Source organism: Miscanthus floridulus, chromosome 18, assembly GCF_019320115.1.
Source record: "Miscanthus floridulus cultivar M001 chromosome 18, ASM1932011v1, whole genome shotgun sequence".
Taxonomy (NCBI): Eukaryota; Viridiplantae; Streptophyta; class Magnoliopsida; order Poales; family Poaceae; genus Miscanthus; species Miscanthus floridulus.
The window spans coordinates 19,380,979-19,408,745 of record NC_089597.1 but is presented as its reverse complement, the minus strand read 5'-3'; the positions used below and the strand labels follow the sequence as shown (position 1 = coordinate 19,408,745).

Below are 27,767 nucleotides of genomic sequence, written 5' to 3'. Positions count from 1 at the left end.
TCATTTTTCTTTAAGAGTTGCTCATCATTGATTGTGCATGCATTTGTTGTTGCACTAGTATCAAGTTTCTCAATTTTAGTAGATAGTTCAACATTGAGATTAGCAAAGTTCTCATATTGTTCAAGCAAGGTTTTGTATGCTTTTCGTGAACTATCTAGCTTTTCTTTTAAACTTTTGAGCTTCTTTTGTTGACTAGTGCAAGCTTTAGCATAATTAAGATTTTCTTGCACAAGTTCATGATAAGAAGGCATATCATCATCACTATCACTCTCACTAGAGGAAGAGCTTTCGTTACCTCGTGCCATAAGGCACACATGAGAAGAGCTTGATGATGAGTGCTTGCGGCCTCGCCTCTTGTGATGGGGTTCTTCTTCACTTGAAGAATCATCCCATGATCTTATTAATGTGAGGGCTTGGTTCTTGCATGCCTTCTTCTTTGTCTTGGGTGTGGGCTTGTTTGGACAAACTTCCACAAAGTGCCCCAACTCGCCGCATCCATAGCATCCTCTCTTTCTTTGCTCATTTCTTTGATTTGTGAAAATAAAATCTTGAATTTGGATGGGCACACCCTTGACATTGAGCCTTTGGATCATCTTCTCCACCTTGTTGATCACTTTGATTGATTCTTCATTAAGATCGGAGGTGGAGGAGAAAGATTGATCATCACTTGAATCTTCATCATCATCATCATCATCGTCCTCATCTTCTTCTTTAACTTCACTTGAGGAACTTGAGCTTGAGCTTGTCTCAACTTGCTTGCCCTTCATCTTCTTTTTCTCGCTACAAGCGAGAGCTTTGCCTTTGCTTGATGAAGAAGCTTCTTCTTGACCCATCTTATGTGACATTTCAAATGCCACTAACTTACCAATGGCTATGCCTAGGGTCATGTTGCTCAAGTCCTCCATGTTGCGAAGGATGGTGATGATGCTTGCATATTTCTTTTGTGGTAGCACGGAGATGATCTTGCTCATGATGTCCGCATCATCTAGCTTTAATAATCCTATAGAATGGAGCTCATTGATAATTAGATTCAAACGAGAATACATATCACGAACAAGCTCATCATCATTCATAGTAAAGGAATCATAGTTTTGCTTTGCTAGACAATGTTTTTGCTCATGGACATTGCTTGTGCCATCATGGAGCTCTTGGAGTTTTAACCAAATTTCATGTGCCGTATTTAAAGTGAATACTTGGTTAAAAACATCCATACTAAGTGATTCAAATAAGCAATTTTTAGCTCTAGCGTTGAAGTGCATTTCTTTTTCATCACTCTTTGTGGGTTTTTTGGAATTCTTGATGGGTTTCATCCCGTCACGAGTGACTCTCCATACACCCAAATCAACCGCCTCAAGGTGGCAAGCCATTCTAGCTTTATAGTATGGGAAGTTAGTGCCGTCAAAGTGCGGAGGCCTAGCGGTATCCATCCCAACCATTCTAAATAGCGTCGGCTCAACGGCGGTTAAGCCAAAGGTCCAAAATGAGTCAACCGGCTCTGATACCAATTGAAGGAACCGTGACGCCTAAGAGGGGGGGGGGTGAATTAGGCAACTTAAAAATTCTACTTCAAAACTATGGCCTCTTTTCCTAACTCTAGCAAAACCTATGCAATAGATGAACTATCTAAATGTGCAACTACGGTTTTGCTAGTGAGTTGCTATCTCTACCGCAAAACAAGTAATGTAAACAATGTAAATGCGGAAGCTAAAGAGCAAGGTAGAGATATGCAAACTCCAGTCGATGACTCCGGTATTTTTACTGAGGTATCGAGAAGCGCGCAAGCTTCCCCCTAGTCCTTGTTGGAGCCCCTCGCAAGGAATCCCTCGCAAGGGCCAAGCTCCCGACTGGGTAACTCCGTGGATAGCCTCGGGCCTTCCCCACACGCAAGTGGGTCTCCGACGTGCCTTCCGGCAAGCCTCTCCCGGATGCTCCCCGCCATCTTCACTATTAAGCTTTCAGCCGAAACACCGCGGGCCTTGTTCCCTCCGGTATACGGTGGCGGCCACACCACAAATGCGGTTGGTGTGATCTCGCAAGACTTCAAGCCCCTTCGATGTACAACAATGGTGCTCACAAGCACTGAGTGGTAAGAGGTATGCAAACATCACTAAACACTAGGCCTAAACCTAGAGCAAGCGCATGAGCGGTGGTCTAATCAACCTAAGCACTTCGCAAAGCACCTACGCTAATCACCTAATGAATCACTAAGCTCTATGCAAGTGGAGATCACTAAAATGGTGTATCAACACCCTTGGTATGTTTTCTCAGCTCCACACTACTCAAATGGCCGGTTGGGGGTTGTATTTATAAGCCCCACTGAGAAAGTAGCCGTTGGGGTCAAACTTCCGCAATTCTGCTACTGACTGGACGCTGAATCGTCCTGACCGGACGCGTCCGGTCGTCCCGACCGTTGAACCGCGAACCACTGATCGGACGCTGCCAGCGTCCGGTCACCTGCCACCGGACATGTCCGGTCGTAGTTTCGTGGTTCTGGAACCTCTCTGTACTCGATCGGACGCTGCTTCCCTGCGTTCGGTCGGTTTCGCCACCCGCGTCCGATCGTCCCGACTGCAGAGCCACCGGTCCAGCGTCCGGTTGTCCCGACTGCAGAGCCACCGGTCTAGCGTCCGGTTGTCCCGACTACCGAGCCACCAGTCCAGCGTTCGGTCGTCCCGACTACCGAGCCACCAGCGTCCGGTCTAGTGTCCGGTCGCCTCTGCGAGCTCGTTTCTTCGCGATCTTGCGTACGGCTTGGTTCTAATCTTTATGCTTGGACTTTGCTTGATCTCTTGGGTCTTTTCTTGTGCTCCTAAGGTCTTGCTTAAGGTGTTGATCATCGGATCATCACGTCGCCTTCGTCCAAGTTACGTCTTGCACCCTATTGAACTACAAAACAAACACTTGCAAAATCATTAGTCCAATTTGGTTGTGTTAGTCATCAAACACCAAAATCCAAAGTAAATGAGCCAAGGGTTCATTTTCCTTGCATAGAGGATGTCTGAAGATGGTGCCATGGCTGCCCTTATATAGAGTTTGGGGTCAGGGCGTATACAAAGAAGGATGTTCTCCTGACCGAAGGGTCGTGAGCCTGAGGGAGGTCCTAACTAACTTGGCTTGCAAGCTACGCCGTCCTGTGAAGCACGTTTGGACGTGGTTGTCGTCATGGTCTTGTGGCCACGTCGCGGCATGGTGTGGCGTGGTGCTATTGTGCCGGCCGTGGCGGCACTGTAGGCACGGTGGTGGTTCGCCAGCCATCATGTGTGACGCGGTCTCCGCCGTGATCTTCGTCATCGCCTCTTGGTTTCCGAGGACATCGTACAGGAGTTGGTAGCCGCCCCCGGGTCGTCGATCGCCCTGTTGGCTTGAGGAGCTGAGGGCCACGATCCCGACCGTTGGGGTCGTGGCTCCCACCGGGTTGGATGGCTTCTAAGTCAAGGCCCTCGTCGTAGATCCCATCCCGTAGTGGGTAGAATCGTACAGGCGTCTTGTCGGGCCGTATCTGGACGGTGGGCTCTGTACCGGCCATCATCGCCTTGGGCGGTGTTGTCTTGTCCGTGCTGCGTGGTGCAAGGGTGGCGTCTGATCGGACCGAGGTGACCGATGTCCCCTCGGTCCTTGCGGGATCAGTGCGGCGTGCCTACTCTTGTTAGAGCGGGCAGGTTTGTCTGGGTGTGACCTCTCCCCGTTCCTCCCAGGGGCCGTGACGGTGAGGAGGTCGTGAGTCTTCTGTTCGTTATGCGGCTGAGACAGAAGGAAGGGGTCGTGGCTAACCCTGACCTTGGCGTCTGGCCTGGTTCGCTTGGCTCAGCTGGGCCTCAGTCGTTCGGGCCTTTTGCTAGCTGATTTGTTGTGGGCCACGTGGCCCGCCAACTAGTCGGGTGCATTGAGACACCCCGGGGTTACAACCCCGACAATACTGCTACTTGGTTGAGGTAGGCACCTGCGTGTGTCATAAACCTCTTAAACGATTATTGTACTTAGGGATGATTCGATCAAGCAATACAAATGTAATTACACATACATGCACGAGATTAATTATAACACCAAAATGTACCAATGGATGTACCAAAATGTACACACACATGTTCGTGCTGCACAACTTTGCATTGCCCTGTCTGAGTTGATATATAGCAGTAGTGGTATTAACTTGTTGCACGCATTACATCCTTGCATGCATAATTGCTTGCCAGAAACAGCAAATATACACACACACATGCCCATCCTATACAGGAAGGAGTATGATGGTTTGGTTTCTCTTCTGTGCCGCCCTCGATCCCACAGCACAAAAAAATGGCAGCCCGATCGACCGCTAGCACGGCTGGCCGACGATGCACTTGAGTGGTCCGGCGAAGCGAGTGAGCTGGCCGACGTAGCGGCCGTGCTTGGCCGGGATGAAGTCGAACTTGTCGTACTTGCGCTCGTTCTGGCCGCCGGACTCGTTGAAGAAGGCGCCGTTCATCATGACGTCGCCCTGCGACTTCCACACCCACTCCTTGTAGTCCTTGTACGGCGTGTACTCCCGCTTGGTCACCTCCTTGGCGTTGGGGTCGTCGGGGGCGATGAAGCGGTTCCCCTGGCTGATGATGGTGGGGTTCTTGTTCCCGCCGATGGCGTACATGATCCAGTGCGTGTAGTCGTTGTTCACCACGTGGAAGAAGCCGTAGCGGCACCTCGGCATCCGCTGCACCAGCCCCCTGCCGAAGTGGTTGAACGCCACCGTGATCTGCATCACCTCGTCCTGCGGGTTGTCGTTGCTGGCGCCGAACAGCATCACGTGGTCGTGGCGCGTGAAGTGGCTGTTGGACACGGTGATGGCCGTGGACCCGTTCACGACGTCGATGAGCCCGTCGGAGCAGGACGACATGGACACGTGGTCGATCCACACGTTGCTGGACGAGAGCACGGAGATGCCGTCGCCGTCGCTGCGCGTGCGCAGGCCGTAGTGGCGCTTGGAGTCGCGGATCATGCCGCCCGAGTGCGCCTTGGCGTCGTGGATGTGGAGGTTGTGGAGGATCACGTCGTGCACGTTCTGCAGCGTGATCTGCGCGTACACGATGTGCACCTGCGCGCCGCGCCCGTCGATGGTCTTGTTGCTGCTCACGATCAGCTCCTGCCGCAGCCGGATCACCATGTCGCGCGCGAACACGATCCACAGCGGGCGGTCCTGGATCACGGCGTGCCGGAGCGTGCCCTTCCGCGGGATGATCATCTCGTCGTCGCTCGGGTCCCTCACCACGTACAGCTTCCCGGCCGCGCCGCCGACGGTCTTGTGCCCGAACCCGCGCGCGCACTGCGCCAGGCGCTTTCGGTCCGTCGCCCAGTCGGCGCGGCAGCGCCAGCACCGGTCGATGGGGTTCGTCGCCATGCACGGGCCGTTGTACCTCGCCAGGGCGCGCCGCGTCGTCGCCCTCAGCACGTCCACGTTGAAGCGGTTCATGGCGGCCACGGGGTCGCTGACGTAGGCGGCGCGGTTGCGCGACCGGGCCGCCTCGGCGCGCGCCGCCCAGTACTCCTCGTCGGAGGTGACGTTATTATTGGATGCCTGCGCCGCGGCTGCAACCGCGGCGAGGACGACGACGCAGAAGAGAACGGACAGGGGGCGGCTCCTTATTACGGCCGCCATCGACATTGTGTGTGTGCGCGCCTCACCGCGGGAAAAGGGTTCAGAGATGTATGTATGGGGTCCAAGGTTTCTGAGCCCTCCCCGGCCGGTGAGCGTGCGGGCGGCGTGCGGCACCTCTGGGCGCAGGAGCGAGCGAGGTGCGCACGGTGCGGTTTGCGGTGGTGGCCCGGCGCAGGTATATATAGCGCCTGCGACGGTGCGACCGCGACCCCATGCATGGGCTTTGGCTGGACGTCGTTGCTGCTCTGTTTTGGAGCCGGGGGCGCGAGGAGGAAGGCGGGCCGCTACCTCTGTTTCTGGCTGCCAAGCATGAAGAAACACCTAATCAAAAGGCCCTGCCTTGCCAGTGCCAGCAGGTAATCAAAAGGCCAAAACTCTGTCGTCCCGATTGGAACGTGAGTTTTTGCTAGTTTTGAAACTTGGTAAGCGGCCGGGCACTACCCATTCTCCGGTGGGACAGCACTACCCATTTTAAAAAGGTACTTTGGTCATTCAAAAAGTTTTGAAACTTGGTACATCTATAATTCATGCACTCGCGTGCAAACATTGAGGTGCAAACTCGAATTAGAAAAATTCATACGAAAATAATAAATTTCAGGTGCATGTGCACTATATGACAGAAATCCTGAGACTTTGTCATGTAGTGCAAATACATATGGAATTTGTTATTTTTGTATGATTTTTTCTTGTTTGAGTTTGTATCTCAACTTTTGCATGTGAGTACATATATGTATGCACTATAAACGTAACAAGTTTCCAAATATTTTAAATGACCCGAGTACATTTTTTTGGAATAGTTTGCATGTTTATACCTAGTACCTATACGTTACATACTTTCGGGACCTAGGTGGCACCAAAGCCAAAATCAATGATTGAAGGTACGTGTCATTAGACTTTGTTTGGATGTACTCGTATCCATCTCAACTCATGTGTATTGGAGTAAATTGGAATGAGTACATTCAAACAAGCCCTTAGATGGATCAATTCAACTCACTTCTTTTCCAAAAAAAAAACTACCAGCAAAATACTTCATCCGTCCCAAAATAAATCTACATATCACTTTTTGAGGAAGTTTGACTCAGTATATAGAAAATAATGTCAATATTTATAATTTCAAATAAGTTTTATTATAAAAATAGATTCCACAAACAATCCAACGATACTTTTATACCTCATAAATATTACTCCATCGGTTCTAAATTATAAGATGTTTTTACATTGTTTTCTTTATTAATCTATACATAAATTGTAATAATACATTCTAAATTGGAATTTGAGGGAGTAGTATTTTTCATATATCTAATCAAACTTATAGTAAAATTATTTTGGGATGGAGGTACTAGCATTTGAGCTCGTCACTCAAATTAGAAACTAAAATAAATTGTAAAGTTCTCGGGCCAAGAAAATATGCACAATTTTTTATAGGGCTAAGAATCTAATTTTGCAGCCGCCCTGGCTGCATCTCCCTTCGTCGCCGTCTGCTTTGGCGCCGCCGCCGCCGCCCGATTCTTCGGCCACCTCTGCCCGATTCTTTGGCCACCTCTGCAAAAGGTTCGATCCACTCCTCTTCTATCCCTCCGGCTTCCAATTTTGATGTCTGCATCCAAACTGCGGAGTTTAGGGTACGCACTTAACATCTTCGCCGTCCTATTGCATCTGGCCCCCATCAGGCGATCCTCGTCGGCGGCGCCGCAAAAATGTCGGTCTCGAAGACGGTGTCGACGAGCGCCGCGAAGACGGAGATAGGCATGCATGTGTTTCGCATCGTCGGGTACAGCCAGCACCCTCGCCGTCACGAGGATTCTCCCATAGTGTCCGGCCGTTTCTCCGTCGGCGGCCATGACTGGGCCATGCTTATTGTGGCTGATGGGTTAAAAAGCGAAGACCACACTGATTGCATCCCAATTTCGCTCATGCTCTTGAACCCTGTTGCCGCGGGGGTACTGGCGTCCTGGGAGGTGAGGTTGGTCAACCAGAGCACTGGGTTATCCTTCACGGTGCACAAGGAGACACCGAAGGTATTCGATGGTGATGATAACATGGTAGCTGTTTGCTCGATAAAAAGGAGCCTGTTAGAATCGCCAGCATACCTCCAGAATGATCGCCTCACAGTCGAGTGCATTGTCACTGTTATAAAAAAACCAACGGTATCTAAAGCCAAATCATTTCCCAGAATCGGCGTGCCACCATCCAACATGGCTGAGCATTTTGGTAGTCTGTTGGAAACAGACGTGGGAGCATTGTGGGTGCTGAGGCTTTCACGGTACACAAGATTGTCCTTGCCGCACGGTCGTCTGTATTCAAAGCTGAGCTCTACGGGCCTATGAAAGAGGAAGGAATGGGGCCTATAACCATCAAAGATATGCAACCAGATGTTTTCAGGACCTTGCTGCATTTCGTCTATACTGACTCTTTGCCTCCCTTGGATGATCTTGAGGCAGATGATCACAGTGAAATGATCCATCACTTGCTTGTGGCTGCGGATCGATATGCCATTGAGAGGCTAAAGCTCATTTGCCAAAGCATTCTTTGTGAAAATCTTAATGTGCAGACTGTGGCAACAACTCTGGCTTTAGCTGACCAACATAATTGTGACTTGCTGAAGAATGCTTGCATTGATTTTATCACCTGTTCAAATGAGATGGATGATTTATTGTCAACTCAAGGTTACAAGAATCTGAAAAGAACCTGTCCTGCTGTTGTAATGGATGCACTTGAGAAGAGAAGCAAGTTCCGTAAGGCGTGAGCAGTTTATCTTAAGCTGAATCTATCTGTTCAAAGTTGTTTCACTAAAAATGATTAGCTTTATCTTAAGTTGAATCTATCTGTTCAAAGTTGTTTCACTAAAAATGATTAGCTTGCCAGCTTTTAGCAGTGCAGCTCATCCTAACTTGAACCTATGGATGAATAGCTCACTGTTAAATGAGTCTAAGAGAGGTTAGCATAGTTTTATGTAGAAATAGCGTGCTAGTGTTAATGTGTCCTCTCACCATTTGTTGGTGAAGTCTTAAGACTCTGCAAACAAAACGCTGATTGTATCTCCTGTTGCCTGAAGTATGATTGTGCGCTTCTCTGCAAGGCTGATGTTCCCAATATTACCATTAGACTTCTACAGATGTTTCCTTGCCATCTGCGACATTTGTTGCATATTTAAATTTCCATGTACTTTAAACTTTTGATGCTATCACAATTTTAGTTGTGCTTCCATGGAAATTAAGTTTAACCATTTATGCAACAATGGAAGTACAATTTTGCATAAGTTTTTAGGCTCATGTGCTTTGACTGTTTCCTCAAATAAAACATTATCATGCTGAATTCTTGTTTTGTGTAAATGAAAGTGACTTGTAATGGTGCCAAAGGTAATTCTGAAGACTGGGTTCTTGTAGTTGATCAACAGCTACAGTCATAGTGTCTAAGCCCTTTGTTGCAGGTGTGTCTTTGGGGTGTTGTTTCAAAGGGCTTAGGCACTATATTTTGGAATGACTTGAGCCTCAGAAGTAAGTATTTGACCTTCAGGAATTTGTCTTTTTGACGCTTAGGATTTCAATAGACAATTACACTTAGATTTACAGATTGGATTGACTGCAATTAGACTATTGGCTTCAATCGTAATTAATGAATATTAGGTTCTTTGTCAATTGTTCTACTGGCATATCCATGTTAAAATTAAGAATATTGTTGCAATAGTCAAGCAGTCTCGATGAATGAAGAAACAATAAAATTATTTAGTTCTAGAAGAATTATCTACACTGGCCTGCATATATTGGAGTTTATGACGTTAATGGAAATGCTAAGTTTCATGGCATTTTTGCATAGTGTCAAAGTTAGACAGCACCAAGTTCATTCTGTCGTAACTCCATTGTTCAGACAACACCAAGTTGATTCTGTCTTAACTCTTTAGTTGGCAAATTGTTCCTTCTATGTTTAAATAATTGACGGCAACATTATCTCGACGAGGACAAGTCGTCTAGTTCGATGGTGGTAGGTAACTTCAGCGTTGGGATGCAGTTACAGACCGTGCTCATAGCGTCTTCACTCTTCAGGGCTTGCTTTTGTTTGTTTGATTACCTTGCATGCCTGCTCCATTGATTCCAGCGTACACTGATGAGGAAAGGGGAGATGGCAAGGGAACCGAATGATGTTGCGGCTGTTGCCTATGCTTTAATTGAGTTAATCTTGCCGTTATAGCATCTCCTGAATTTTTAGCGACACAGGTAAATCCTCTTTTTTTCCCGACCAAGGTAAATCCATTTTCTGAAGCTTCAACTAGGCCCTTTTCGCTTGAACTTATTAGCCCGGATTATCAGTCATGGTACAATGTTTTTCTCTCGTAACAGATCAGCATCAGCCGACTTATCAGCCACATGTTTCTATTTTGCTGTCTTCCAATGGCAGCAAGGTACAAATACTCATAAGTATTTATCTCCTTTCGAAAGTCTGTCATACTTGTTAGGATCTGGTTTTTCATAGCAAATTTGCATGCAATATTTCGTTTTAGAGTTGCGTACTATGAGGAAAGCCCAATTTTCTGGTGGGAAGCTCAGGGTGAGAATGGATTGATGCTGAAGTTAGGGGGGTTTATCCAGAAAGAGGCCGTCATGCACACTAGATTTATCGATTGGCAATGGGATTGATTGAGTCGATCTCTTTAATTCATTGGAATTGGTATATATAAATGATTAATTTTTATATGCCAGATCTGTAACTATCATGACCATTTTTTGTATGTACAAGGTCTGTAATTAGTTGAAAACCAACAAGCCATTACCATGTGAGAGGTCTTCAATATGCCCTAATCTAACTACGAGATTGATTTGCAGCAAGGCTATTTATGTCCTTTCATTCTTTTTTTTTCTCATCTCAAATAAACAGAAAAGATGCATATCGTTGCATTAAAGAAGAGAATCCAAATGACACGCCACACGACACCCACACTTTACATTGAACATATGCGCCCATGAGAAATAAAAGAATTAGACGACCCAGTCTCAACCATCGGACCTCAGGATTTGCCTTGTTTGTGCGCTAGTCCGACATCGTCACTCTCTGCTCCACGCAACATTAACACTTCTGGGCGAAGAGTGGTACGTACTACGGGTTTTTGATCAACGATTTTAAATTTTCAAGCAATTAGTATGTCCATTCACACGCGTGAAACTAGACCACCTTCCGATCATATATCACACTGTAGACCAAAGACTAGATTGTTGACGACCGGTTAGCACAATAAAAAAAAAACATGGCAACGTTTCAACGATCCTAGCGTCTCTGCAGAGATATTTTATTAGGTGCAGACCAGCGGTTTGGTGAACCACTTCCATGCAAGGACACCAGATCGTCCTGTTTATACTTTCCAACCTAGACTCCCTTTTACCCAGCTGGTGATGCATCATAGTTTACCTCGCAGCTACGTTTTCCAGCATTTTCTAAATTCAAGGTGAAACAAAAAAGCATTAGTAACAATACAAAAATAAAACAGCGCCTAATTCTGAACAAAAAAAAAAATCTGTTATTAGATTGCAAATCCATTGCTTACCAAGTAATTTGATAGCTTCCTTTTATCTTCCAACTGCTTTTTCAAAATTGCACTCTCTGCATGCTCTACGGATTTCAATCCTAATTGTGGAAGAAAAACAAATCACACTTTAATTTTTAGCAGATAGAAGAAACAACTATACAAAAATGACAGGAGGCTGACAAACGGTAGACAAATTCACAATTCCATATTATTCATCCTGAAAAGTGTCAAGGAAACAGATTCCATATGATAGCAACCTTATCGATGCCCACTGCCCACAGAGTGCAAGGAAATGAAGGTGAATGTAATTGTTCAATACGTACAAGGAAGTGATATGTCTATCATACAACCTAGCATTGTCTTGGAAGCGGAAAACGATAATCATCCACAAGCAAGATTTCTTGTGACGTTATTCTGAAATATGTATAAATGGTTTGAAAGCTTACCCAATACCCATACAACTCATCATGGTAGTCTGTCTTTTCTCATTCACAGATTTGCTGCTTTCAGTATTCCCAGAATCTACAGATATGCCACCAGCAGAATAATCTTCTATTTCAGACCAAGGAATTGTATCTGCATATATATTCAATAATAATAACATATCTACAAAGCCAGATCTTCGGCTATCCTCAGCATCCAGCACCCTTGATGGTGACGACAATTCACCTGTTTTATGAAAACATGCAATTTGTAGCCCAAAAAAGACCCATTATGATGCTCAAGTCATCACATAAGAAAACCTAAACCAATATTGCCTAGACTCAGATTTTTTTTCTCATTTTGAACATCCTCGACATTTGCAGTTTCAGAATTTGAAGAAACAGAATTGGCAGAATGGCTTATCTGTTCCTTCAGGCTTCCATGCTTGGAATTCTTTTTTGCGGCTGTGAAGTGTGGGAGGGGATCATAAGATAGATCAGTGTAAACTATCAACTATGTAAAACTTCCAAAAACTTGTCAGGACCATGTATTAAAAACTAGTAGACGACATATGTCATAGTTACAACATGAATGCCAGTAATACAATAAGCAAAGTTACCCTTGCTCTTCCGCCTATTTGACTTTGCTTCGACAACTTCAAAACTTTGCTCTTCCCATGTAGTGGAATCATTGGAATTTGCATCATCCTCCTAAAATCAGTACATCCAAAAGAAAAATTATATCAATGAACATGATATTAAAAGGCTATGTTGTTGTTGTTGTTGTTGTTGTAACATGATATTAAAAGAAAGGAAAAGGAATAACAGTTAACAGAAAGACTTGATAAAGGAAGAAAGAAAGTGGTAGAGGAATCACAATTGATTGTGAAATTGTATGCATAGGATATTCCGATGTTGGTACATGCAATGCCAGTATCAGCCGTATATTTATAATATATTGATATAGTGAATGGTGTCATGCTTTCATAATTTCCCCATTCATAAAAAAAATCGCTTAGATTGACCAGAAGAAAATAAAATTAGTAGATGTGTCATCACAAGGACTTATGTTCTATTATTAATGTTTACTGGCATGGAGTAATTATAGGTAATAATCAAAGCTACACATTGGAGTTATCGCTCGCTGGTGTCCCCAGCTTGGAACATGGAAAAACTCATATGCTTTCTTTATAAGCTGGGTATTACCTCGCTCTACAAAAAACTACACAATGGAGACCATGTCAACATCTGAAACTGCGGTGAGGATAGTTAACAGATTGAAGCAAAAGATAAACCATGAGCGAAAGAGATAAGAAAAGACGTGAATTGTTGTGAAACAGATTTCCCAGTGAACAATAGTTACCATATTGTATAACCATTTTGAGTTTTTCTTTTCAAACAGTAAAACATTGGGCTACTTAGATTAGCACAACAAATCAATTTTTGTCTTCTAAACTGCAAGCTCAAGCTCATGATGTCAGCTCTTTGTATCCATGGGAAGTTCAGTACAACCTCAGAGAAGTATGAAACAGAACAATACAATTACAGAATAAGCAAGCAGACAAAAAACATAAGATTAATGCAGTCCAACGTTTGTTCAAAAAGAGTGCCAAGAGATGACTCAATTCAAGTGATAAATTTACTTGTTCATTCATCTATACCTCCTCTTGATGTTCCATGTATTGGCGAATCCATGCAGCCTGCAACGACCGCCCATCATCCAGTGACACATTCTCTTCTCTCCGCCCACCGATTCTAACTTCCAACCTCTCAGTGCTCACCTTCACCTCCTCAGGTTCACGACTCTGTGGCACCCAATTGTCCTTGGCTGTGGACAGTACTTCAACAGAACCTTCAGCTCCTACATCACATACCAACAATGTAATCATCACATGATTCTAGCATGAAAGAGTAACGCCTAATTAATCAACCAATCAGCGCCTATATAAGTAGATTAGAAGAGACAAACACACACTTCAACATTTGTATGATATTGGAAAACAAGAGAGAAACCAGCGAGTTCATGGACCATCAAGAATATTGGCCCAAATAACATCTGAAGAGGAAGAAGCATCAAACAGAACAGAAATATAAAGGAAGCAAATCTTCCTGCTCCATATCAAGTTCCTCTTAGTTGGGTTGATCTCACTGGTGGCCACGGGTGTTAGTTACAGCTACTACACAGATATGAACAAGTAAATCACAGAATTGCAGGCAAATGATAAATGATGTAAAATCCGTTCTATGTATACATGTAGGAGAAAAGTCATACATCGCAAATGAGCACCCTAGTAGACTGATGAGAACACAAGTACACACAGAGAGAAATGTGTGTAAGCATGTTGAACCGTTCATCGCCTCATAAACCTTAGACCCTAGAAATTTCATACCTGCAAGAGAGGTGGTGCTGGTTCCAGCGCTGATGAACTTGAGGGGGAGCTCATCGCCAGACAGATTAAAGCATAGCCAGTCCAACGCCGATTCAAACGTCGCCGAATCCTACCTCATAAAAAACAAGACACACAAAAGGACACAACAAGAAGCTGGACCAAACCAAAAAAAAAAAACCAGATTTCTACACAAACAAGGGCGACAATTCCTGATCCAGTGTACCCCAAACATTTAGAAGTTCTTGTTCACATGAACAAGTGAACACAAGCAGGCCTCAGACCACAAACAGCAGCCCCTCTTTTAGCCAACGACTAATTTTGATGCACCCCTGCAATCTGTGTATCATACAAAGAAAGGCAAATAAACCCTCCTTCTGTATGAATTCATGAATCAAAAAGTATGATTGACTGGATTTTAGATTTTTGAATGCATCAGTAATTCACTACATTTCAACTCAATGAAAACTGGGTCTACTTCAATATAAGAGAACACAATCCAGAGCAATAATAACTTAGTATAGAATATCTTGTGACAGCATGTACCCGATTAAAAACGAAATTATCCGCGATTATTTAACCACCTCGATCCTATTACAAGATCACGCAGGCAGGATTGCGAATCGACAACAGCCAGCCCAGCCTTAACCATATCACCACATACTAGAACACAAAGTCACACAATAATAAAGTAGCCCACAGGGAGAAACAGATTTCTTAGATCTTGTCGATGTCCTCGTCCTCGAACTGGATGTAGTCGCTGCCCTCCTCGCCGTCCTCGGGCCCATCGACGTCGACGCCCTCGTTGAGCCTGAGCGTCTCGGGGAGCTCCCCGTAGGCCTTGAGCAGGCGCGCCTCGTCGTTCATGTACTTGAGGATGACGTCGGCCTTGTCGTCCTGGTAGTCGCGGAGGCCGACGAGGACGATGTCCCCGGCCGCGATCCAGACCTTCTTGTGCATCTTGCCCCGGATGTGGCAGAGGCGGCGCGTGCCGTCGACGCAGATGGCCTCGCACCGCCCGTTGCCGAGCATCCGGGTCACCTGCGCGTACTCCTGCCCGTCTTCCTTGAAGACGAGCTCGCGCTTGTCGTCGTCGGCCTCGTTCTTACCACGCTTCCGGTTCTTGCCTCCCTTACCCTTGTTCTTCGGCATCTTCGAGGGGGACGAGAGCGGCGAGACGAAACCCTAGGCACGAGATCGAGGTGGGGAAAGGGTGCGGTTCGTGGGTGTGGTGTGTTGGGAGGAGGGTGCGGCGGGGCGGCGGCGAGTTTATAGGGTGAACGCGTGGGGAGGAGGGGTGGAGGCCTATGGTTCGTTGGATCTAGGGTTGGGCGGCGTGGACCGCTGGGATAGGGAGGGCGGGGTCTCTGTTTCTGGATAAGGTCTCGTTTGGTTACCAACTTACCATGTACTCCGCGCTCCGCGTGCCTTTTCAACAGGTCCGTCTCCCCACCCCTCTCTCTCTAAAAAAAAGAGTAGGAGTACACGTTAGGCTTTCTGAGGAGTCAATTTTTTTTACAAAAATAATTAACTAACTATATATAAAAATACATATATTTATGATGTGCAACAATTAGCTTTAAATGGATAGCGATATATATTTTCATAATAAATTTATTCAGAAATGTAATGGATATTACTTTCTACATTTGGTTAAAATTTAAAAATATTTGTCTCCTCAAAAAGTGAGACGTCCACTTATTTTAAGACTGAAGGAGTATACAAAGCGGTGGGGCGTATCATGTCCAAAAACACGCTACACGTGCGATGTGGTTCACTTTCGAGTGAGCTTCCATGTTAGGTCTAAATCCGCGTTTGTCAATCGTGTGTGGGAGTGGATCGTGGCATGATCCACATCGACCTACTGGGGAGAGAAAAATCCCCACTTGTAGCGTGGAACGGTCGGACGCCCGTGAGTTACGACCTCGCGTCGGATGCTTCTCCTCACGTGTCGCCACCTTCGAGAGTCGAGACATTTGTCGTCTTCTCGTCGACGTCATCCAACAGCTCCTCGGTGGATTCAGGTGTTAGGTCCCCTCCACTCAGGGTGGGCGTTCGGTTCTCGGTTCGGTTTCGGTTCGGTTCCTTCGGTTATCGAAGAAATTCGGTTCCTAGAAAACGGGAACCGATCGGTTCCAAAAAATTTTAGGAACCGAGCATTTCGGTTCTCGGTTATTTCGGTTCGGTTTCGGTTCTAACCGAACTAACCGAATTTTTTCAGAAGACCACAAGACAATAATAGATATACTTGTTCTAAGGCAAATTTATGCAACACTATATTCATTTTTAATAATAATAATATATAAGAAAACAATAGCAATATAGCAACATAAATATATAGCAGTTGAAATATAAAACACTACACATAATCCTACAAAATACAAGTAAGTGAAGTATAATTCATGTAATTCGGTTCTTTCGGTTAATTCGGTTAACCGAGAGTAGGAACCGAATTTTCTTCGGTTATTTCGGTTCTTCAATATCAGGAACCGAATAAGGAACCAAAATTTTCGGTTCCGGTTCTTTCGGTTTCGGTTCCGGTTCTTTCGGTTCGGTTCTCGGTTCTTGGTTATTTTTGCCCAGCCTTACCCTCCACGATCTTCATCTCATCTTGTCTCCCTTCCCCTCCCCCTTCCTCTTCTCCTCCTCATTGATGGATGGATGCAGGCAAGGAATAAAAGAATTCTGAGTTTTTTTTTAAGTTTGGATTGGAACCTGAGTGTTAGAAACTTTTCAAATGAGAGCAGCATATTGACAATTGAAGCATTTTCCGGAAATGTGTGCTGCCTTTTGGTAATTAAATGGGGTAACCATATAACCAACCGTACATGGAAAACAGACAAGCCATTAGCCTCAAATACTGTACATTTCCTTTAGATTTGATATAACAAGGTTCGTGCCCGTGCATTGGTACGGGACAACTAAACTTTTATACTAAAAACACAGGAATCGCACAATAAGATAACAATACTCTAAAATTAAATACCGACGTTAAAGTGACATTTAATCCAAAAGACAAACTTCGTGATATTAACAGTCACAGGGAGCGAGGCGTCGCAGGCTCACAAGCTCTACTGTATTGTCCTTTTCCGTGATGCGGCTAAGGTAACGTTTTATATCGGCAGGAAGAAATCTTCGATATCCATTTCTTTCGTGCGCCAATAAATCCACGAATAAGTTTCGCCGCATCTACATTGCACATGCTAATGCTACGGGATATTTCGTAGTGCAAATCAAACAAGCAAAAGGCAATACATATCTTGGTATTCAAGCATAGAATGAGATATATTAAGGTACATGTAGAGAGAGAGCTATTATATTTAAGTCCCCCAAAAAAGCACCGAAGTCCCTTCAAATATCATGAAAGCTAGCAGGCCATTGATCTGACCAATTTCATGAACAATCACTGATGGGGGACCAACTGGTTGTCGGCTTCAGATTTCATGGAATGTATGTTACTCTAATGCTCTGTAGTATTTTTCCAAAAGTAAAATGGTGCTAAACACAGAAGAAACCAGCAAATAGGTTGAGGTATTCCATCGTAGAATCTGTTTTCTTTACTCCAAGTCCAGCACCACGCTGTCCACTGCCAGCCTCCATCCCCTCAATCCTCTCAAAGGTGCCACGTTGGTAGCATCCCCTTCCATAAATTCAAAATTTGGATTTAGCACAATACAAGAATGGAAGTACTATTATAAAAATTGAATCCACAGTATCATGATTTTTTTGAAGACATGGCAAACAATCATGAAGGAACCTAAGCCAGCAAACAAAGGAAATTAGCGCATGTGACGAGGGGTTATCACAGACGTGGATTGTCTAAATGCGTCTGTGATGATGAACTGAAAAATTAAAAAAATATATATCAATGCCAGGCCGCACATGATACTATACAATTTATTTCATCATCATCATATAGACAAAATGCGAGGAATGTACCTTGCGCTAGAGACTCCAGAAATGTATATTGACAGGCATTGGCACGGTGCAAACGTTATTGAGTTGCAAATGGTCCTAGACTCCTAATGACGTTTCCTTTACACTCGATTGCAGAATGAGTGAAATGGAATTTGCTGTAGCAGTGGCTAGTGAAAGTCTGAAAGATACATTTGCTTCCACAAGTTTCTATCAGACAGTTTCGCTCATGACATCATTCATATCAGCTTAGGATGAACATTTGATTTCTTAAACTAAATTCTTCCCGGGCAAGCTAAGCAACTATGGTATACTGAAACTACAATAAACAAAATGTAAACAGCGTAAATCTTGTCTAACTCTAGGAATACCTAGTTGTGATGCTGCCATGAATGGAAGCTCGCTTCGTGAGCAAATGCACTCTTGGCGATAAGCCACCGGTGGCCTAGCTAGGATTCAGACTTGGTAAGATCATTGGATTATGTTGCTTATTTTTATTAGTTAAAATATTGTAAAAAGAAAAGGTGAGGGTGGTTGATTGGTTGGTTAGGGGAATGGCACAGCCTTAGTGGCCTGCAGACCTCCGTTTCTCTTCTTCTCCTCTCTTGTCGCTTGTTTCATCATGTAGGACTTCTTGCCAGCTGAATAGTATGTGATTTGACTATTTGAGCATTACCAAAATAATCATGGAATATTAGTTCTGGTGTGAAAACTATTTGAAAATGATACCAGCCTGAAAGGTCCTAATGGCTAGAGGGGGGTGAATAGCCTAATAAAAAATTTCTACAACAACACTTAACAAAAGATTAGACAATTATGAGGCGAAGCAAGTGTTGCGCTAGCCTACTCAAAATGCAAGCCACCTACCACAATTCTAGTTTAAATAGTGTCGATTCACACAAGAGGTATGACACTACCCTATGTTAGTGTGCTCTCAAAGACTAACTAAAGAGCCACACCAACCAAGCATGCAAGCTCTCACAACTAGCTACACTAAAGAGCTTGTCAACTAGTTTGCGGTAAAGTAAAGAGAGTGATCAAGAGGGTTATACCGCCGTGTAGATGAAGAACCAATCAATCACAAAGATGAATAACAATGAAGACCAATCACATCGGAATCAATGATGAACACAATGATTTTTACCGAGGTTCACTTGCTTGCCGGCAAGCTAGTCCTCGTTGTGGCGATTCACTCACTTAGAGGTTCACGCGCTAATTGGCATCACACGCCAAACCCTCAATAGGGTGCCGCACAACCAATACAAGATGAGGATCACACAAGCCACAAGCAATCCACTAGAGTACCTTTTGGCGCTCCGCCGGGGAAAAGTCAAGAACCTCTCACAATCACCACGATCGAAGCCAGAGACAATTACCACCCTCCGCTCAATGATCCTTGCTACTCCAAGCCATCTAGGTGGAGGCACCACCAAGAGTAACAAGCAAAATCCGCAGTGAAACACGAACACCAAGTGCCTCTAGATACAATCACTCAAGCAATGCACTTGGATCACTCCCAATCTCACTATGATGATGATTCAATGATGGAGATGAGTGGGAGGACTTTGGAAATGGCCAAAGATATGAGCTACAGCCGGCCATGGGGCTTAAATAGAAGCCCCCACGAAATAGAGCCGTTATACCCCTTCACTGGGCATAACACGGGCTGACCGGACGCTCCGGTCCAACTGACCGGACGCTGCTCCTCAGCGTCCGGTCGCCCGATGGCAGCCACGTGTCTCTTGCGTTCAACAGTGAACGTTTGATCTCAACGATCGACAAGTTGACCGGACGCGTCAGTTAGAAAGTGACCAGACGCTGGACCTTAGCGTCCGGTCGTTTCTAGTAAGGTTCCAAACGTGATTTTTCCCGACCGGACACAGCCAGCGTTCGGTCACACAATGTCTCCTCTGTATGCCCTACGTCAGCGTACGTCAGCACTGACCGGACGCACCCTGCCAGCGTCTGGTCGCTGAGCGACTCAGCGTCTGGTCATGAGACCGAAATGCACGTCCTCTGCTACCACTGACCGGACGCTCCGATCCAACCGAGTCCAGCGTCCGGTCACTCACAGTGACCTCCGTCTTTTCTGTCTAGGGTACCGGTGGAGTTTCTTACCCTTGCACCCAAACTTCACCACCCTTGATCAAATGTGTCAATCACCAAGTGTATCACCTTGTGCACATGTGTTAGCGTATTTTCACAAATATTTTCAAGGGTGTTAGCACTCCACTAGATCCTAAATACATATGCAATGAGTTAGAGCATCTAGTGGCACTTTGATAACCGCATTCCGATACGAGTTTCACCCCTCTTAATAGTACGGCTATCAAACCTAAATGTGATCACACTCTCTAAGTGTCTTGATCACCAAAACAAAATAGCTCCTATGGTTTATACCTTTGCCTTGAGCTTTTTGTTTTTCTCTTTCTTCTTTCCAAGTCGAAGCACTTGATCATCACCATGCCATCATCATCATCATGCTATGATCTTCATTTGCTTCACCACTTGGAGTGTGCTACCTATCTCATGATCACTTGATAAACTAGGTTAGCACTTAGGGTTTCATCAATTTACCAAAACCAAACTAGAGGTTTCAATCTCCCCCTTTTGGTAATTGATGATAACCCTTATACAAAGATATGAATTAAAATTCAATTGAATCCATGTTGCTTATCCAAGCATATTTGCCATGTGTAAAAAAGTATGGACAAGTTTCATCAACCTCAAATGGTAGCAATTGCTCCCCCTACATATGTGCAAAGAGTTTGGATTGTAGCTTGCATATATGCTTAGATAGGAAATATAGGAGACAATGTCTACCATATGATGCTAAGGTATAAAAGATGGACCTTTAAAGCGTGATATCAATCGGAGTGCACCATTATACCATCCTTAGCACCATGGTTAGTTTAATACTACTTGGAAAACATTTGGAAGTGAAATCACTAGATATCCTATGTATGCTAGTTTTCATTTTATCATTCAAACCGACAACTAGCATACACCTCACAAGCATGGATATTGAATTTTCAAACTTGTGCCATGCAAGCAAACATATGAAATGCACATTCAAATGCACCATACAAGTTCATGAGCTTGCTCCCCCTACTTGTGTGTTCAAAATTTTAATTTATCCCTTCCCTTTTTCATATCTTTGTTTCTCTCCCTATCTTTGTTTCTCTCCCCCATATCTTTGTTTCTCTCCCCCATATTTTTGTTTCTCTCCCCCTTTGTCATCAATGACCACAAATGTTCTAAATGTAGATAGTATTACTTGTAGGGTCGAGATTATCAATGTCAATCAATGGGGTGAGGATTATTTTCCTAAATTTGGTCTAATCTAGAATATATGCCAAAGATATTTAACTCGGTTTGATCCAAGGACAAGCTTCTTCACACCTCCAAATAAGGGTTATCTTGTACCATGTTGAGTTAAACACTTAGAGCTCATTTTCTAGATTAAACACTAGGTTTACAAGCCCATAAACATGTCATATGCTATCACTAGATCATGTCAAGCATAGACGCAATAGTGATACCATATAAACATCAAATTCATTTGATTTTCATGAATGAGCCTAATAAAATAGAATCACTTGAAAGGTTCTAATAAGATTGAAAATATGACTAGATGCACTAAACATGTCCTTAGCAAGGATGTATTCCATGCCAATCAACTTTTACCTTAAATTGCTCGAAGGAGAGGCATATTATATGAGTGAGGGGTGCATCAACACATATTTGAGAAATCCAATATATTCAACTCATTCCTTAGCTTGCAAAACCTTTTCTCATCCAATGGCTTGGTGAATATGTCGGCAAGTTGATCTTCGATGCCTACACTCTCAATACAAATGTCTCCTTTTTGTTGGTGATCTCTTATGAAATGGTGGCGGACATCAATATGCTTTGTTCTTGCATGTTGCACCGGATTGTTGGTTAACTTGATTGCACTCTCATTGTCACATAGCAATGGCACTTTTTTGAACTTGATTCCAAAATCACTTAAAGTGGCCTTCATCCAAAGTATTTGTGCACAACAACTACCGGTGGATATGTATTCGGCTTCGGCGGTTGATAATGCAACACTATTTTGCTTCTTTGATGACCATGAAACAAGTGATCTTCCCAACAATTGACATGTGCCCGAGGTGCTCTTCCTTTCAACCTTGCATCCCGCATAATCCGAGTCAGAGTAACCAACTAGCTCAAACTTTGCTCCTTTGGGATACCACAAACCAACATTTGGTGTATGCTTCAAGTACCTCAATATCCTCTTTGTAGCTTTCAAATGACTTTCTCTTGGTGAGGCTTGAAATCTTGCACACATGCATACACTAAACATGATATCCGGTCTTGATGCGGTCACATAGAGTAGGCTTCTAATCATGGACCGATACAACTTTTGATTCACCATATTTCCACTTGCATCACTATCCAAGTTGCCATTGGTTCCTATTGGTGTGCTAATGACTTTGCTATCAATCATGCCAAATTTCTTGATCATGTCCTTGATGTACTTGCCTTGACTCACAAAAGTACCATTCTTCAATTGCTTGATTTGAAGACCAAGGAAGTAACTCAATTCTCCAATCATGGACATCTCAAACTCATTAGCCATCATCTTCCCAAACTCATCACAAAATTCCTGATTTGTTGATCTAAATATGATATCATCCACATAGATTTGCAACACAAATAGATCTTTTCCAATCTTCTTGATAAATAGAGTGGTGTCAACCTTGCCCATTGTGAACTCTTTAGAGAGGAGGAAGTCCCTCAATCTCTCATACCATGCTCTAGGTGCTTGCTTCAAGCCATACAATGCTTTCTTCAACTTGTATACATGGTTGGGCTTCTTGTCATCTTCAAAACCGGGAGGTTGCTCAACATATACTTCTTCATTGATATAACCATTGAGAAATGCACTCTTGACATCCATTTGATAGAGTTTGATGTTGTGGGCACAAGCATAGGCTAGCAAGATTCTTATTGCTTCCAATCTAGCAACCGGGGCATATGTTTCTCCAAAGTCAAGACCTTCAACTTGTGTATAGCCTTGTGCTACCAATCTTGTTTTGTTCCTTACTACTATCCCATCTTGATCTTGCTTATTTCTAAAGACCCATTTGGTTCCAATCACATTGTGTCCCTTTGGTCATTCTATCAACTCCCATACTTGATTTCTTGTGAAGTTATTCAATTCTTCATGCATAGCATTCACCCAATCAACATCCTTCAAAGTTTCATCTATCTTCTTTGGTTTAATGGATGACACAAATAAGAAGTGTTCACAAAATGATGCCAATCTTGATCTTGTTTGTACACCTCTAGAAATATCACCAATGATAGTGTCCAACGGATGATCCCTTGCAACATTGGTTGGTTGGAGTATTGGAACTTGATTGCTTGCACTTGCTTGATCATTGGGTTAAGATGATGTACTAGCCACTTGATCTTGTTCATTGTCATGAGATCCACTTGCACTAACTTGATTTATATCATCTTGCTCATTTGAGTTGGAGAGCACTTGCACTTGATCATCTTCATCATCATTCACTTGCCTAGGCCTTAATTCACCAATATCCATGTTCATCATGGCATTTGAAAGTTGAATGCCTCTAACATCTTCTAAGTTCTCATCTTCTTCTTGTGAACCCTTGGTTTCATCAAATTCAACATCATGAACTTCCTCAAGAGTACCACTATCCAAATTCCAAACTCTATATGCTTTGCTTGTAGTGGAATAACCAAGTAGGAATCCTTCATCACATTTCTTATCAAACTTGCCCAATCTTGTACCTTTCTTCAAGATATAGCATTTGCAACCAAAGACCCAAAAATATGCAATGTTGGGCTTTCTACCATTCAAGAGCTCATATGGTGTCTTCTCTTTCAATCGGTGATAATAGAGGCGGTTGCTACAATAGCAAGCCGTGTTGATAGCTTTGGCCCAAAAAGATTGACTCACATTGTACTCACTAAGCATAGACCTTGCCATATCAATGAGTGTTCTATTCTTTCTCTCAACAAGGCCATTTGATTGAGGTGTGTACTTGGCCGAGAATTGATGTCTAATTCCAAATTCATCACATAACTCATCAATTCTAGTATTCTTGAACTCACTACCATTGTCACTTCTAACTCTCTTGATGGTTGTTTCAAACTCATTGTGAATGCCCTTGACAAATGATTTGAATGTTGCAAACACATCACTTTTGTCCACTAGAAAGAATACCCATGTGTATCTAGTGTAGTCATCCACTATCACAAAGCCATATTTATTTCCACCAATGCTAGTGTATTGAGTTGGCCCAAATAAATCCATGTGCAATAACTTAAATGCTTTACTAGTGCTCATCATGCTTTTCTTAGGATGTGTGTTTCCAACTTGTTTGCCGGCTTGACAAGAGCTACAAAGCTTATCCTTTTCAAACACAACATCTTTCAAGCCTTTAACTAAGTCATGCTTAATCAATCTATTCAATTGTTTCATTCCAATGTGACCAAGCCTTCTATGCCATAACCAACCCATGCTAGACTTAGTGAACAAGCATGTGGACAATCTAGCTTCACTAGCATTGAAATCAACCAAGTATAGATTCTCATATCTAAAGCCTTTGAAGATCAAGTTAGAGCCATCTACACTTATGATCTCTACATCATCTACTCCAAATATGCATTTGAATCCAAGATCACATAATTGAGCCACGGATAGCAAGTTGAAATTCAAGCTCTCTACTAGCAATACATTGGATATGCTCAAGTCATTGGATATTACAATCTTACCAAGCCCTTTGACCTTGCCTTTGCCATTGTCACCAAATGTGATACTATCATAACCATCATTGCCATTGGTGTTGATTGAGTTGAACATTCTTGCATCACCGGTCATGTGTTGAGTGCACCCACTATCAAGAACTCAATGCCTTCCTTCGGCTTTGTAATTGACCTATAAAAGAAGATCAATTCCTTTTAGGTACCCAAACTTGCTTGGGTCCTTGAAGGTTAGTAACCAAGCTCTTTGGCACCCAAATGGCTTTCTTCTTTGAGCCCATCCATGGTTTGCCAATAAACTTAGCTTTCACACCATTTGTACCCTTAACAAGCATATAGGAAGAATTAAGCTTAATGGAGGATACATTAGCATTTTTGCTTTTGTTGGTGCATTCATGCTCTCTATGACCAACTTGCTTGCAACTAGTGCAAAACCGACCATTGTTCTTTACAAAACTTGTCTTGTAAGGAGCAAAGGCCGCCTTGTCTTTCTTGGGGGTATAGCCCAATCCCTCTTTGTAGAGAGAAGCTCTTTGGCCACCTAAGCACATAAGCAAGCGGTTCTCACCACCATAAGACTTAGCTAAGGTGTAAGTGAGCTTAGTGACCTCCTTCTTGAGGTTCTCATTCTCAACCACTAGTGAGGCATCACAAGTGAGACCATCACTACTAGATGAGGTAGAAGTGGAAGTGCTACAAGAAGAGTTAGTAGTAGCAACAATGATAGGCATAGATAGTGATGTATCAATTAAATCACAAGTTACACCTATATCACAAGTTTCAACATGCTTCTTTTTATCTTGTTCATTAAGCAAAGTGGAATGAGCTTTTTCAAGCTTTTTGTGAGCCTTGCCAAGCTTCTCATGGGCTACCTCTAGCTTCTCATGAGTTGTTTTGAGCTCATCAAGGGCTTGCTTAAGGGCTTTTACCTCCTTATTCAAGTTCTTGCATTCCCTTCTCTTAATATCAAAGTGTTCTTTAGCATCTTCTAGCATGTCAAATAATTCATCTTTAGTAGATTCATCATCATCACTATCACTATCATTTTCACTTTCATGTTCATTATCATCAACATGTTCTTCATCACTTTCATCATCACAAGATTGTACCTTAGTGGCTTTAGCCATGAAGCATGATGAAGATTCAAAGAGAGAAGGCTTCTCATTGATGGCAATACTTGCAAGAACCTTCTTCTTGGTGGTCTTGTGATCATCACTATCATCATCATCATCACTTAAGGAAGCATCACTATCCCAAGTGACTACATATGAACCACTCTTTTTCTTCTTGAAGGCCATCTTGTCCTTCTTCTCTTTCTTTTCCTTCTTATCCTTCTTTTTGTTCTTCTTGTTGTCATCATCATTTTCACTATTGTATGGGCATTGAGCAACAAGATGATCTTTGCTTCCACATTTGAAGCATCTTCTTGACTCTTCTTTGTTCTTGGATGAAGACTTCTTTCTTCTAGCATGGTAGCCCTTCTTCACCATGAACTTGCCAAATCTCTTGACAAATAGAGCCATCTTCTCATCATCATCATCATCCCATGATTCATCTTCTTCACTTGATGTTTCTTGCTTTGCTTTGCCCTTGGATGATGTGGCTTTGAATGCCACGCTCTTCTTCTTCTCATCTTTCTTCTCCTTCTTTTCTTCCTTCTTATCATCATCTCTATAGGTATCATCGATCATTATATCTCCCAATACTTGGTTTGGTGTCATGGTGTCCAAACCGCTTCTCACTAGAATGGTGACCAATGTACCAAATCTTGAAGGCAAGCATCTCAAGAACTTGTGGGAGAAGTCCTTGTCCTTCACCTCTTCTCCAAGTGCTTTGAGATCATTGATAAGCACTTGAAGCCTATGGAACATCTCTGGCACACTTTCATCCTCCTTCATCTTAAAGCTTGCAAACTTTTCTTTGAGGATGTATGCCTTTGCACCCTTCACGGCTTAAGTGCCCTCAAATGATTCTTCCAACTTCTTTCAAGCTTCATGTGCCATCTCAATATTCTTGATTTGCTCAAATGTTCTTTCATCGATTGCATCATGAATGGCACTTAGAGCAATGTCATTGTTTTGGAGAAGCACTTCTTCGACGGCGGTGGGATTCTCTGGATCACCAATCTCAATTTTGGTTTCTACCACCTTCCATACCTTTCTATTGATTGACTTGATATGTGTGGTCATCTTTGACTTCCAATAAGGATAATTTGTGCCATCAAATTGGGGTGGCTTCTTGGTATTGTTGATTTGAGCCATTTTAACACCGAAGGTTGTTAAGCCTCAAATAACAGTGACCTCAGCTCCGATACCACTTGAAAGGTCCTAATGGCTAGAGGGGGGGGTGAATAGCCTAATAAAAATTTTCTACAACAACACTTAACAAAAGATTAGACAATTATGGGGCGAAGCAAGTGTTGCGCTAGCCTACTCAAAATGCAAGCCACCTACCACAATTCTAGTTTAAATAGTGTCGATTCACACAAGAGGTATGCCACTACCCTATGTTAGTGTGCTCTCAAAGGCTAACTAAAGAGCCACACCAACCAAGCATGCAAGCTCTCACAACTAGCTACACTAAAGAGCTTGTTAACTAGTTTGCGGTAAAGTAAAGAGAGTGATCAAGAGGGTTATACCGCCGTGTAGATGAAGAACCAATCAATCACAAAGACGAATAACAATGAAGACCAATCACCTCGGAATCAATGATGAACACAATGATTTTTACCGAGGTTCACTTGCTTGCCGGCAAGCTAGTCCTCATTGTGGCAATTCACTCACTTGGAGGTTCACGCGCTAATTGGCATCACACGCCAAACCCTCAATAGGGTGCCGCACAACCAACACAAGATGAGGATCACACAAGCCACAAGCAATCCACTAGAGTACCTTTTGGCGCTCCACCGGGGAAAAGGTCAAGAACCCCTCACAATCACCACGATCGGAGCCAGAGACAATCACCACCCTCCGCTCAACGATCCTTGCTACTCCAAGCCGTCTAGGTGGCGGCAACCACCAAGAGTAACAAGCGAAATCCGCAGCGAAACACGAACACCAAGTGCCTCTAGATGCAATCACTCAAGCAATGCACTTGGATCACTCCCAATCTCACTATGATGA

General features: G+C 43.6%; 3 protein-coding genes and 1 pseudogene across 3 annotated transcripts; 1 reads left to right on the top strand and 3 right to left on the bottom strand.

Annotated features, from left to right (window-relative positions):
- Positions 1–4,079: 4,079 nt before the first annotated feature.
- LOC136521311 (pectate lyase-like) lies at positions 4,080–5,755 on the bottom strand. Its single transcript, XM_066515026.1, has one exon. The coding sequence runs from the start codon at positions 5,627–5,629 to the stop codon at positions 4,310–4,312; it is 1,320 nt and encodes a 439-aa protein (XP_066371123.1). The 5' UTR covers positions 5,630–5,755; the 3' UTR covers positions 4,080–4,309.
- A 1,302-nt stretch (positions 5,756–7,057) lies between these two features.
- LOC136521312 (BTB/POZ and MATH domain-containing protein 2-like) lies at positions 7,058–8,443 on the top strand (annotated as a pseudogene).
- A 145-nt stretch (positions 8,444–8,588) lies between these two features.
- LOC136523408 (DExH-box ATP-dependent RNA helicase DExH4, chloroplastic-like) lies at positions 8,589–14,007 on the bottom strand. Its single transcript, XM_066517098.1, has 7 exons — positions 13,954–14,007; positions 13,577–13,619; positions 13,225–13,424; positions 12,184–12,274; positions 11,588–12,028; positions 11,160–11,239; positions 8,589–11,049 (listed from the first exon to the last, which is right to left on the bottom strand). Exons 1-5 carry the CDS (start codon positions 14,005–14,007, stop codon positions 11,871–11,873), a joined length of 546 nt encoding a protein of 181 aa, XP_066373195.1. The 3' UTR covers positions 8,589–11,049; positions 11,160–11,239; positions 11,588–11,870.
- A 445-nt stretch (positions 14,008–14,452) lies between these two features.
- Positions 14,453–15,206, bottom strand: LOC136521177 (eukaryotic translation initiation factor 1A). Its single transcript, XM_066514879.1, has one exon. The coding sequence runs from the start codon at positions 15,100–15,102 to the stop codon at positions 14,668–14,670; it is 435 nt and encodes a 144-aa protein (XP_066370976.1). The 5' UTR covers positions 15,103–15,206; the 3' UTR covers positions 14,453–14,667.
- Between the last annotated feature and the right edge of the window lie 12,561 nt (positions 15,207–27,767).

Bases quoted from the DNA above. Each gene is read 5' to 3' on its own strand.
- LOC136521311 (XM_066515026.1), bottom strand. From the start codon at position 5,629: ATGTCGATGGCGGCCGTAATAAGGAGCCGCCCCCTGTCCGTTCTCTTC.
- LOC136523408 (XM_066517098.1), bottom strand. From the start codon at position 14,007: ATGAGCTCCCCCTCAAGTTCATCAGCGCTGGAACCAGCACCACCTCTC. The intron at 13,620-13,953 runs GTATGAAATTTC...CTTCCTCTTCAG, and splicing joins CAGCACCACCTCTCTTGCAG to ATGTTATTTGGGCCAATATT. The intron at 13,425-13,576 runs GTTTCTCTCTTG...TATGTGATGTAG, and splicing joins GATGGTCCATGAACTCGCTG to GAGCTGAAGGTTCTGTTGAA.
- LOC136521177 (XM_066514879.1), bottom strand. From the start codon at position 15,102: ATGCCGAAGAACAAGGGTAAGGGAGGCAAGAACCGGAAGCGTGGTAAG.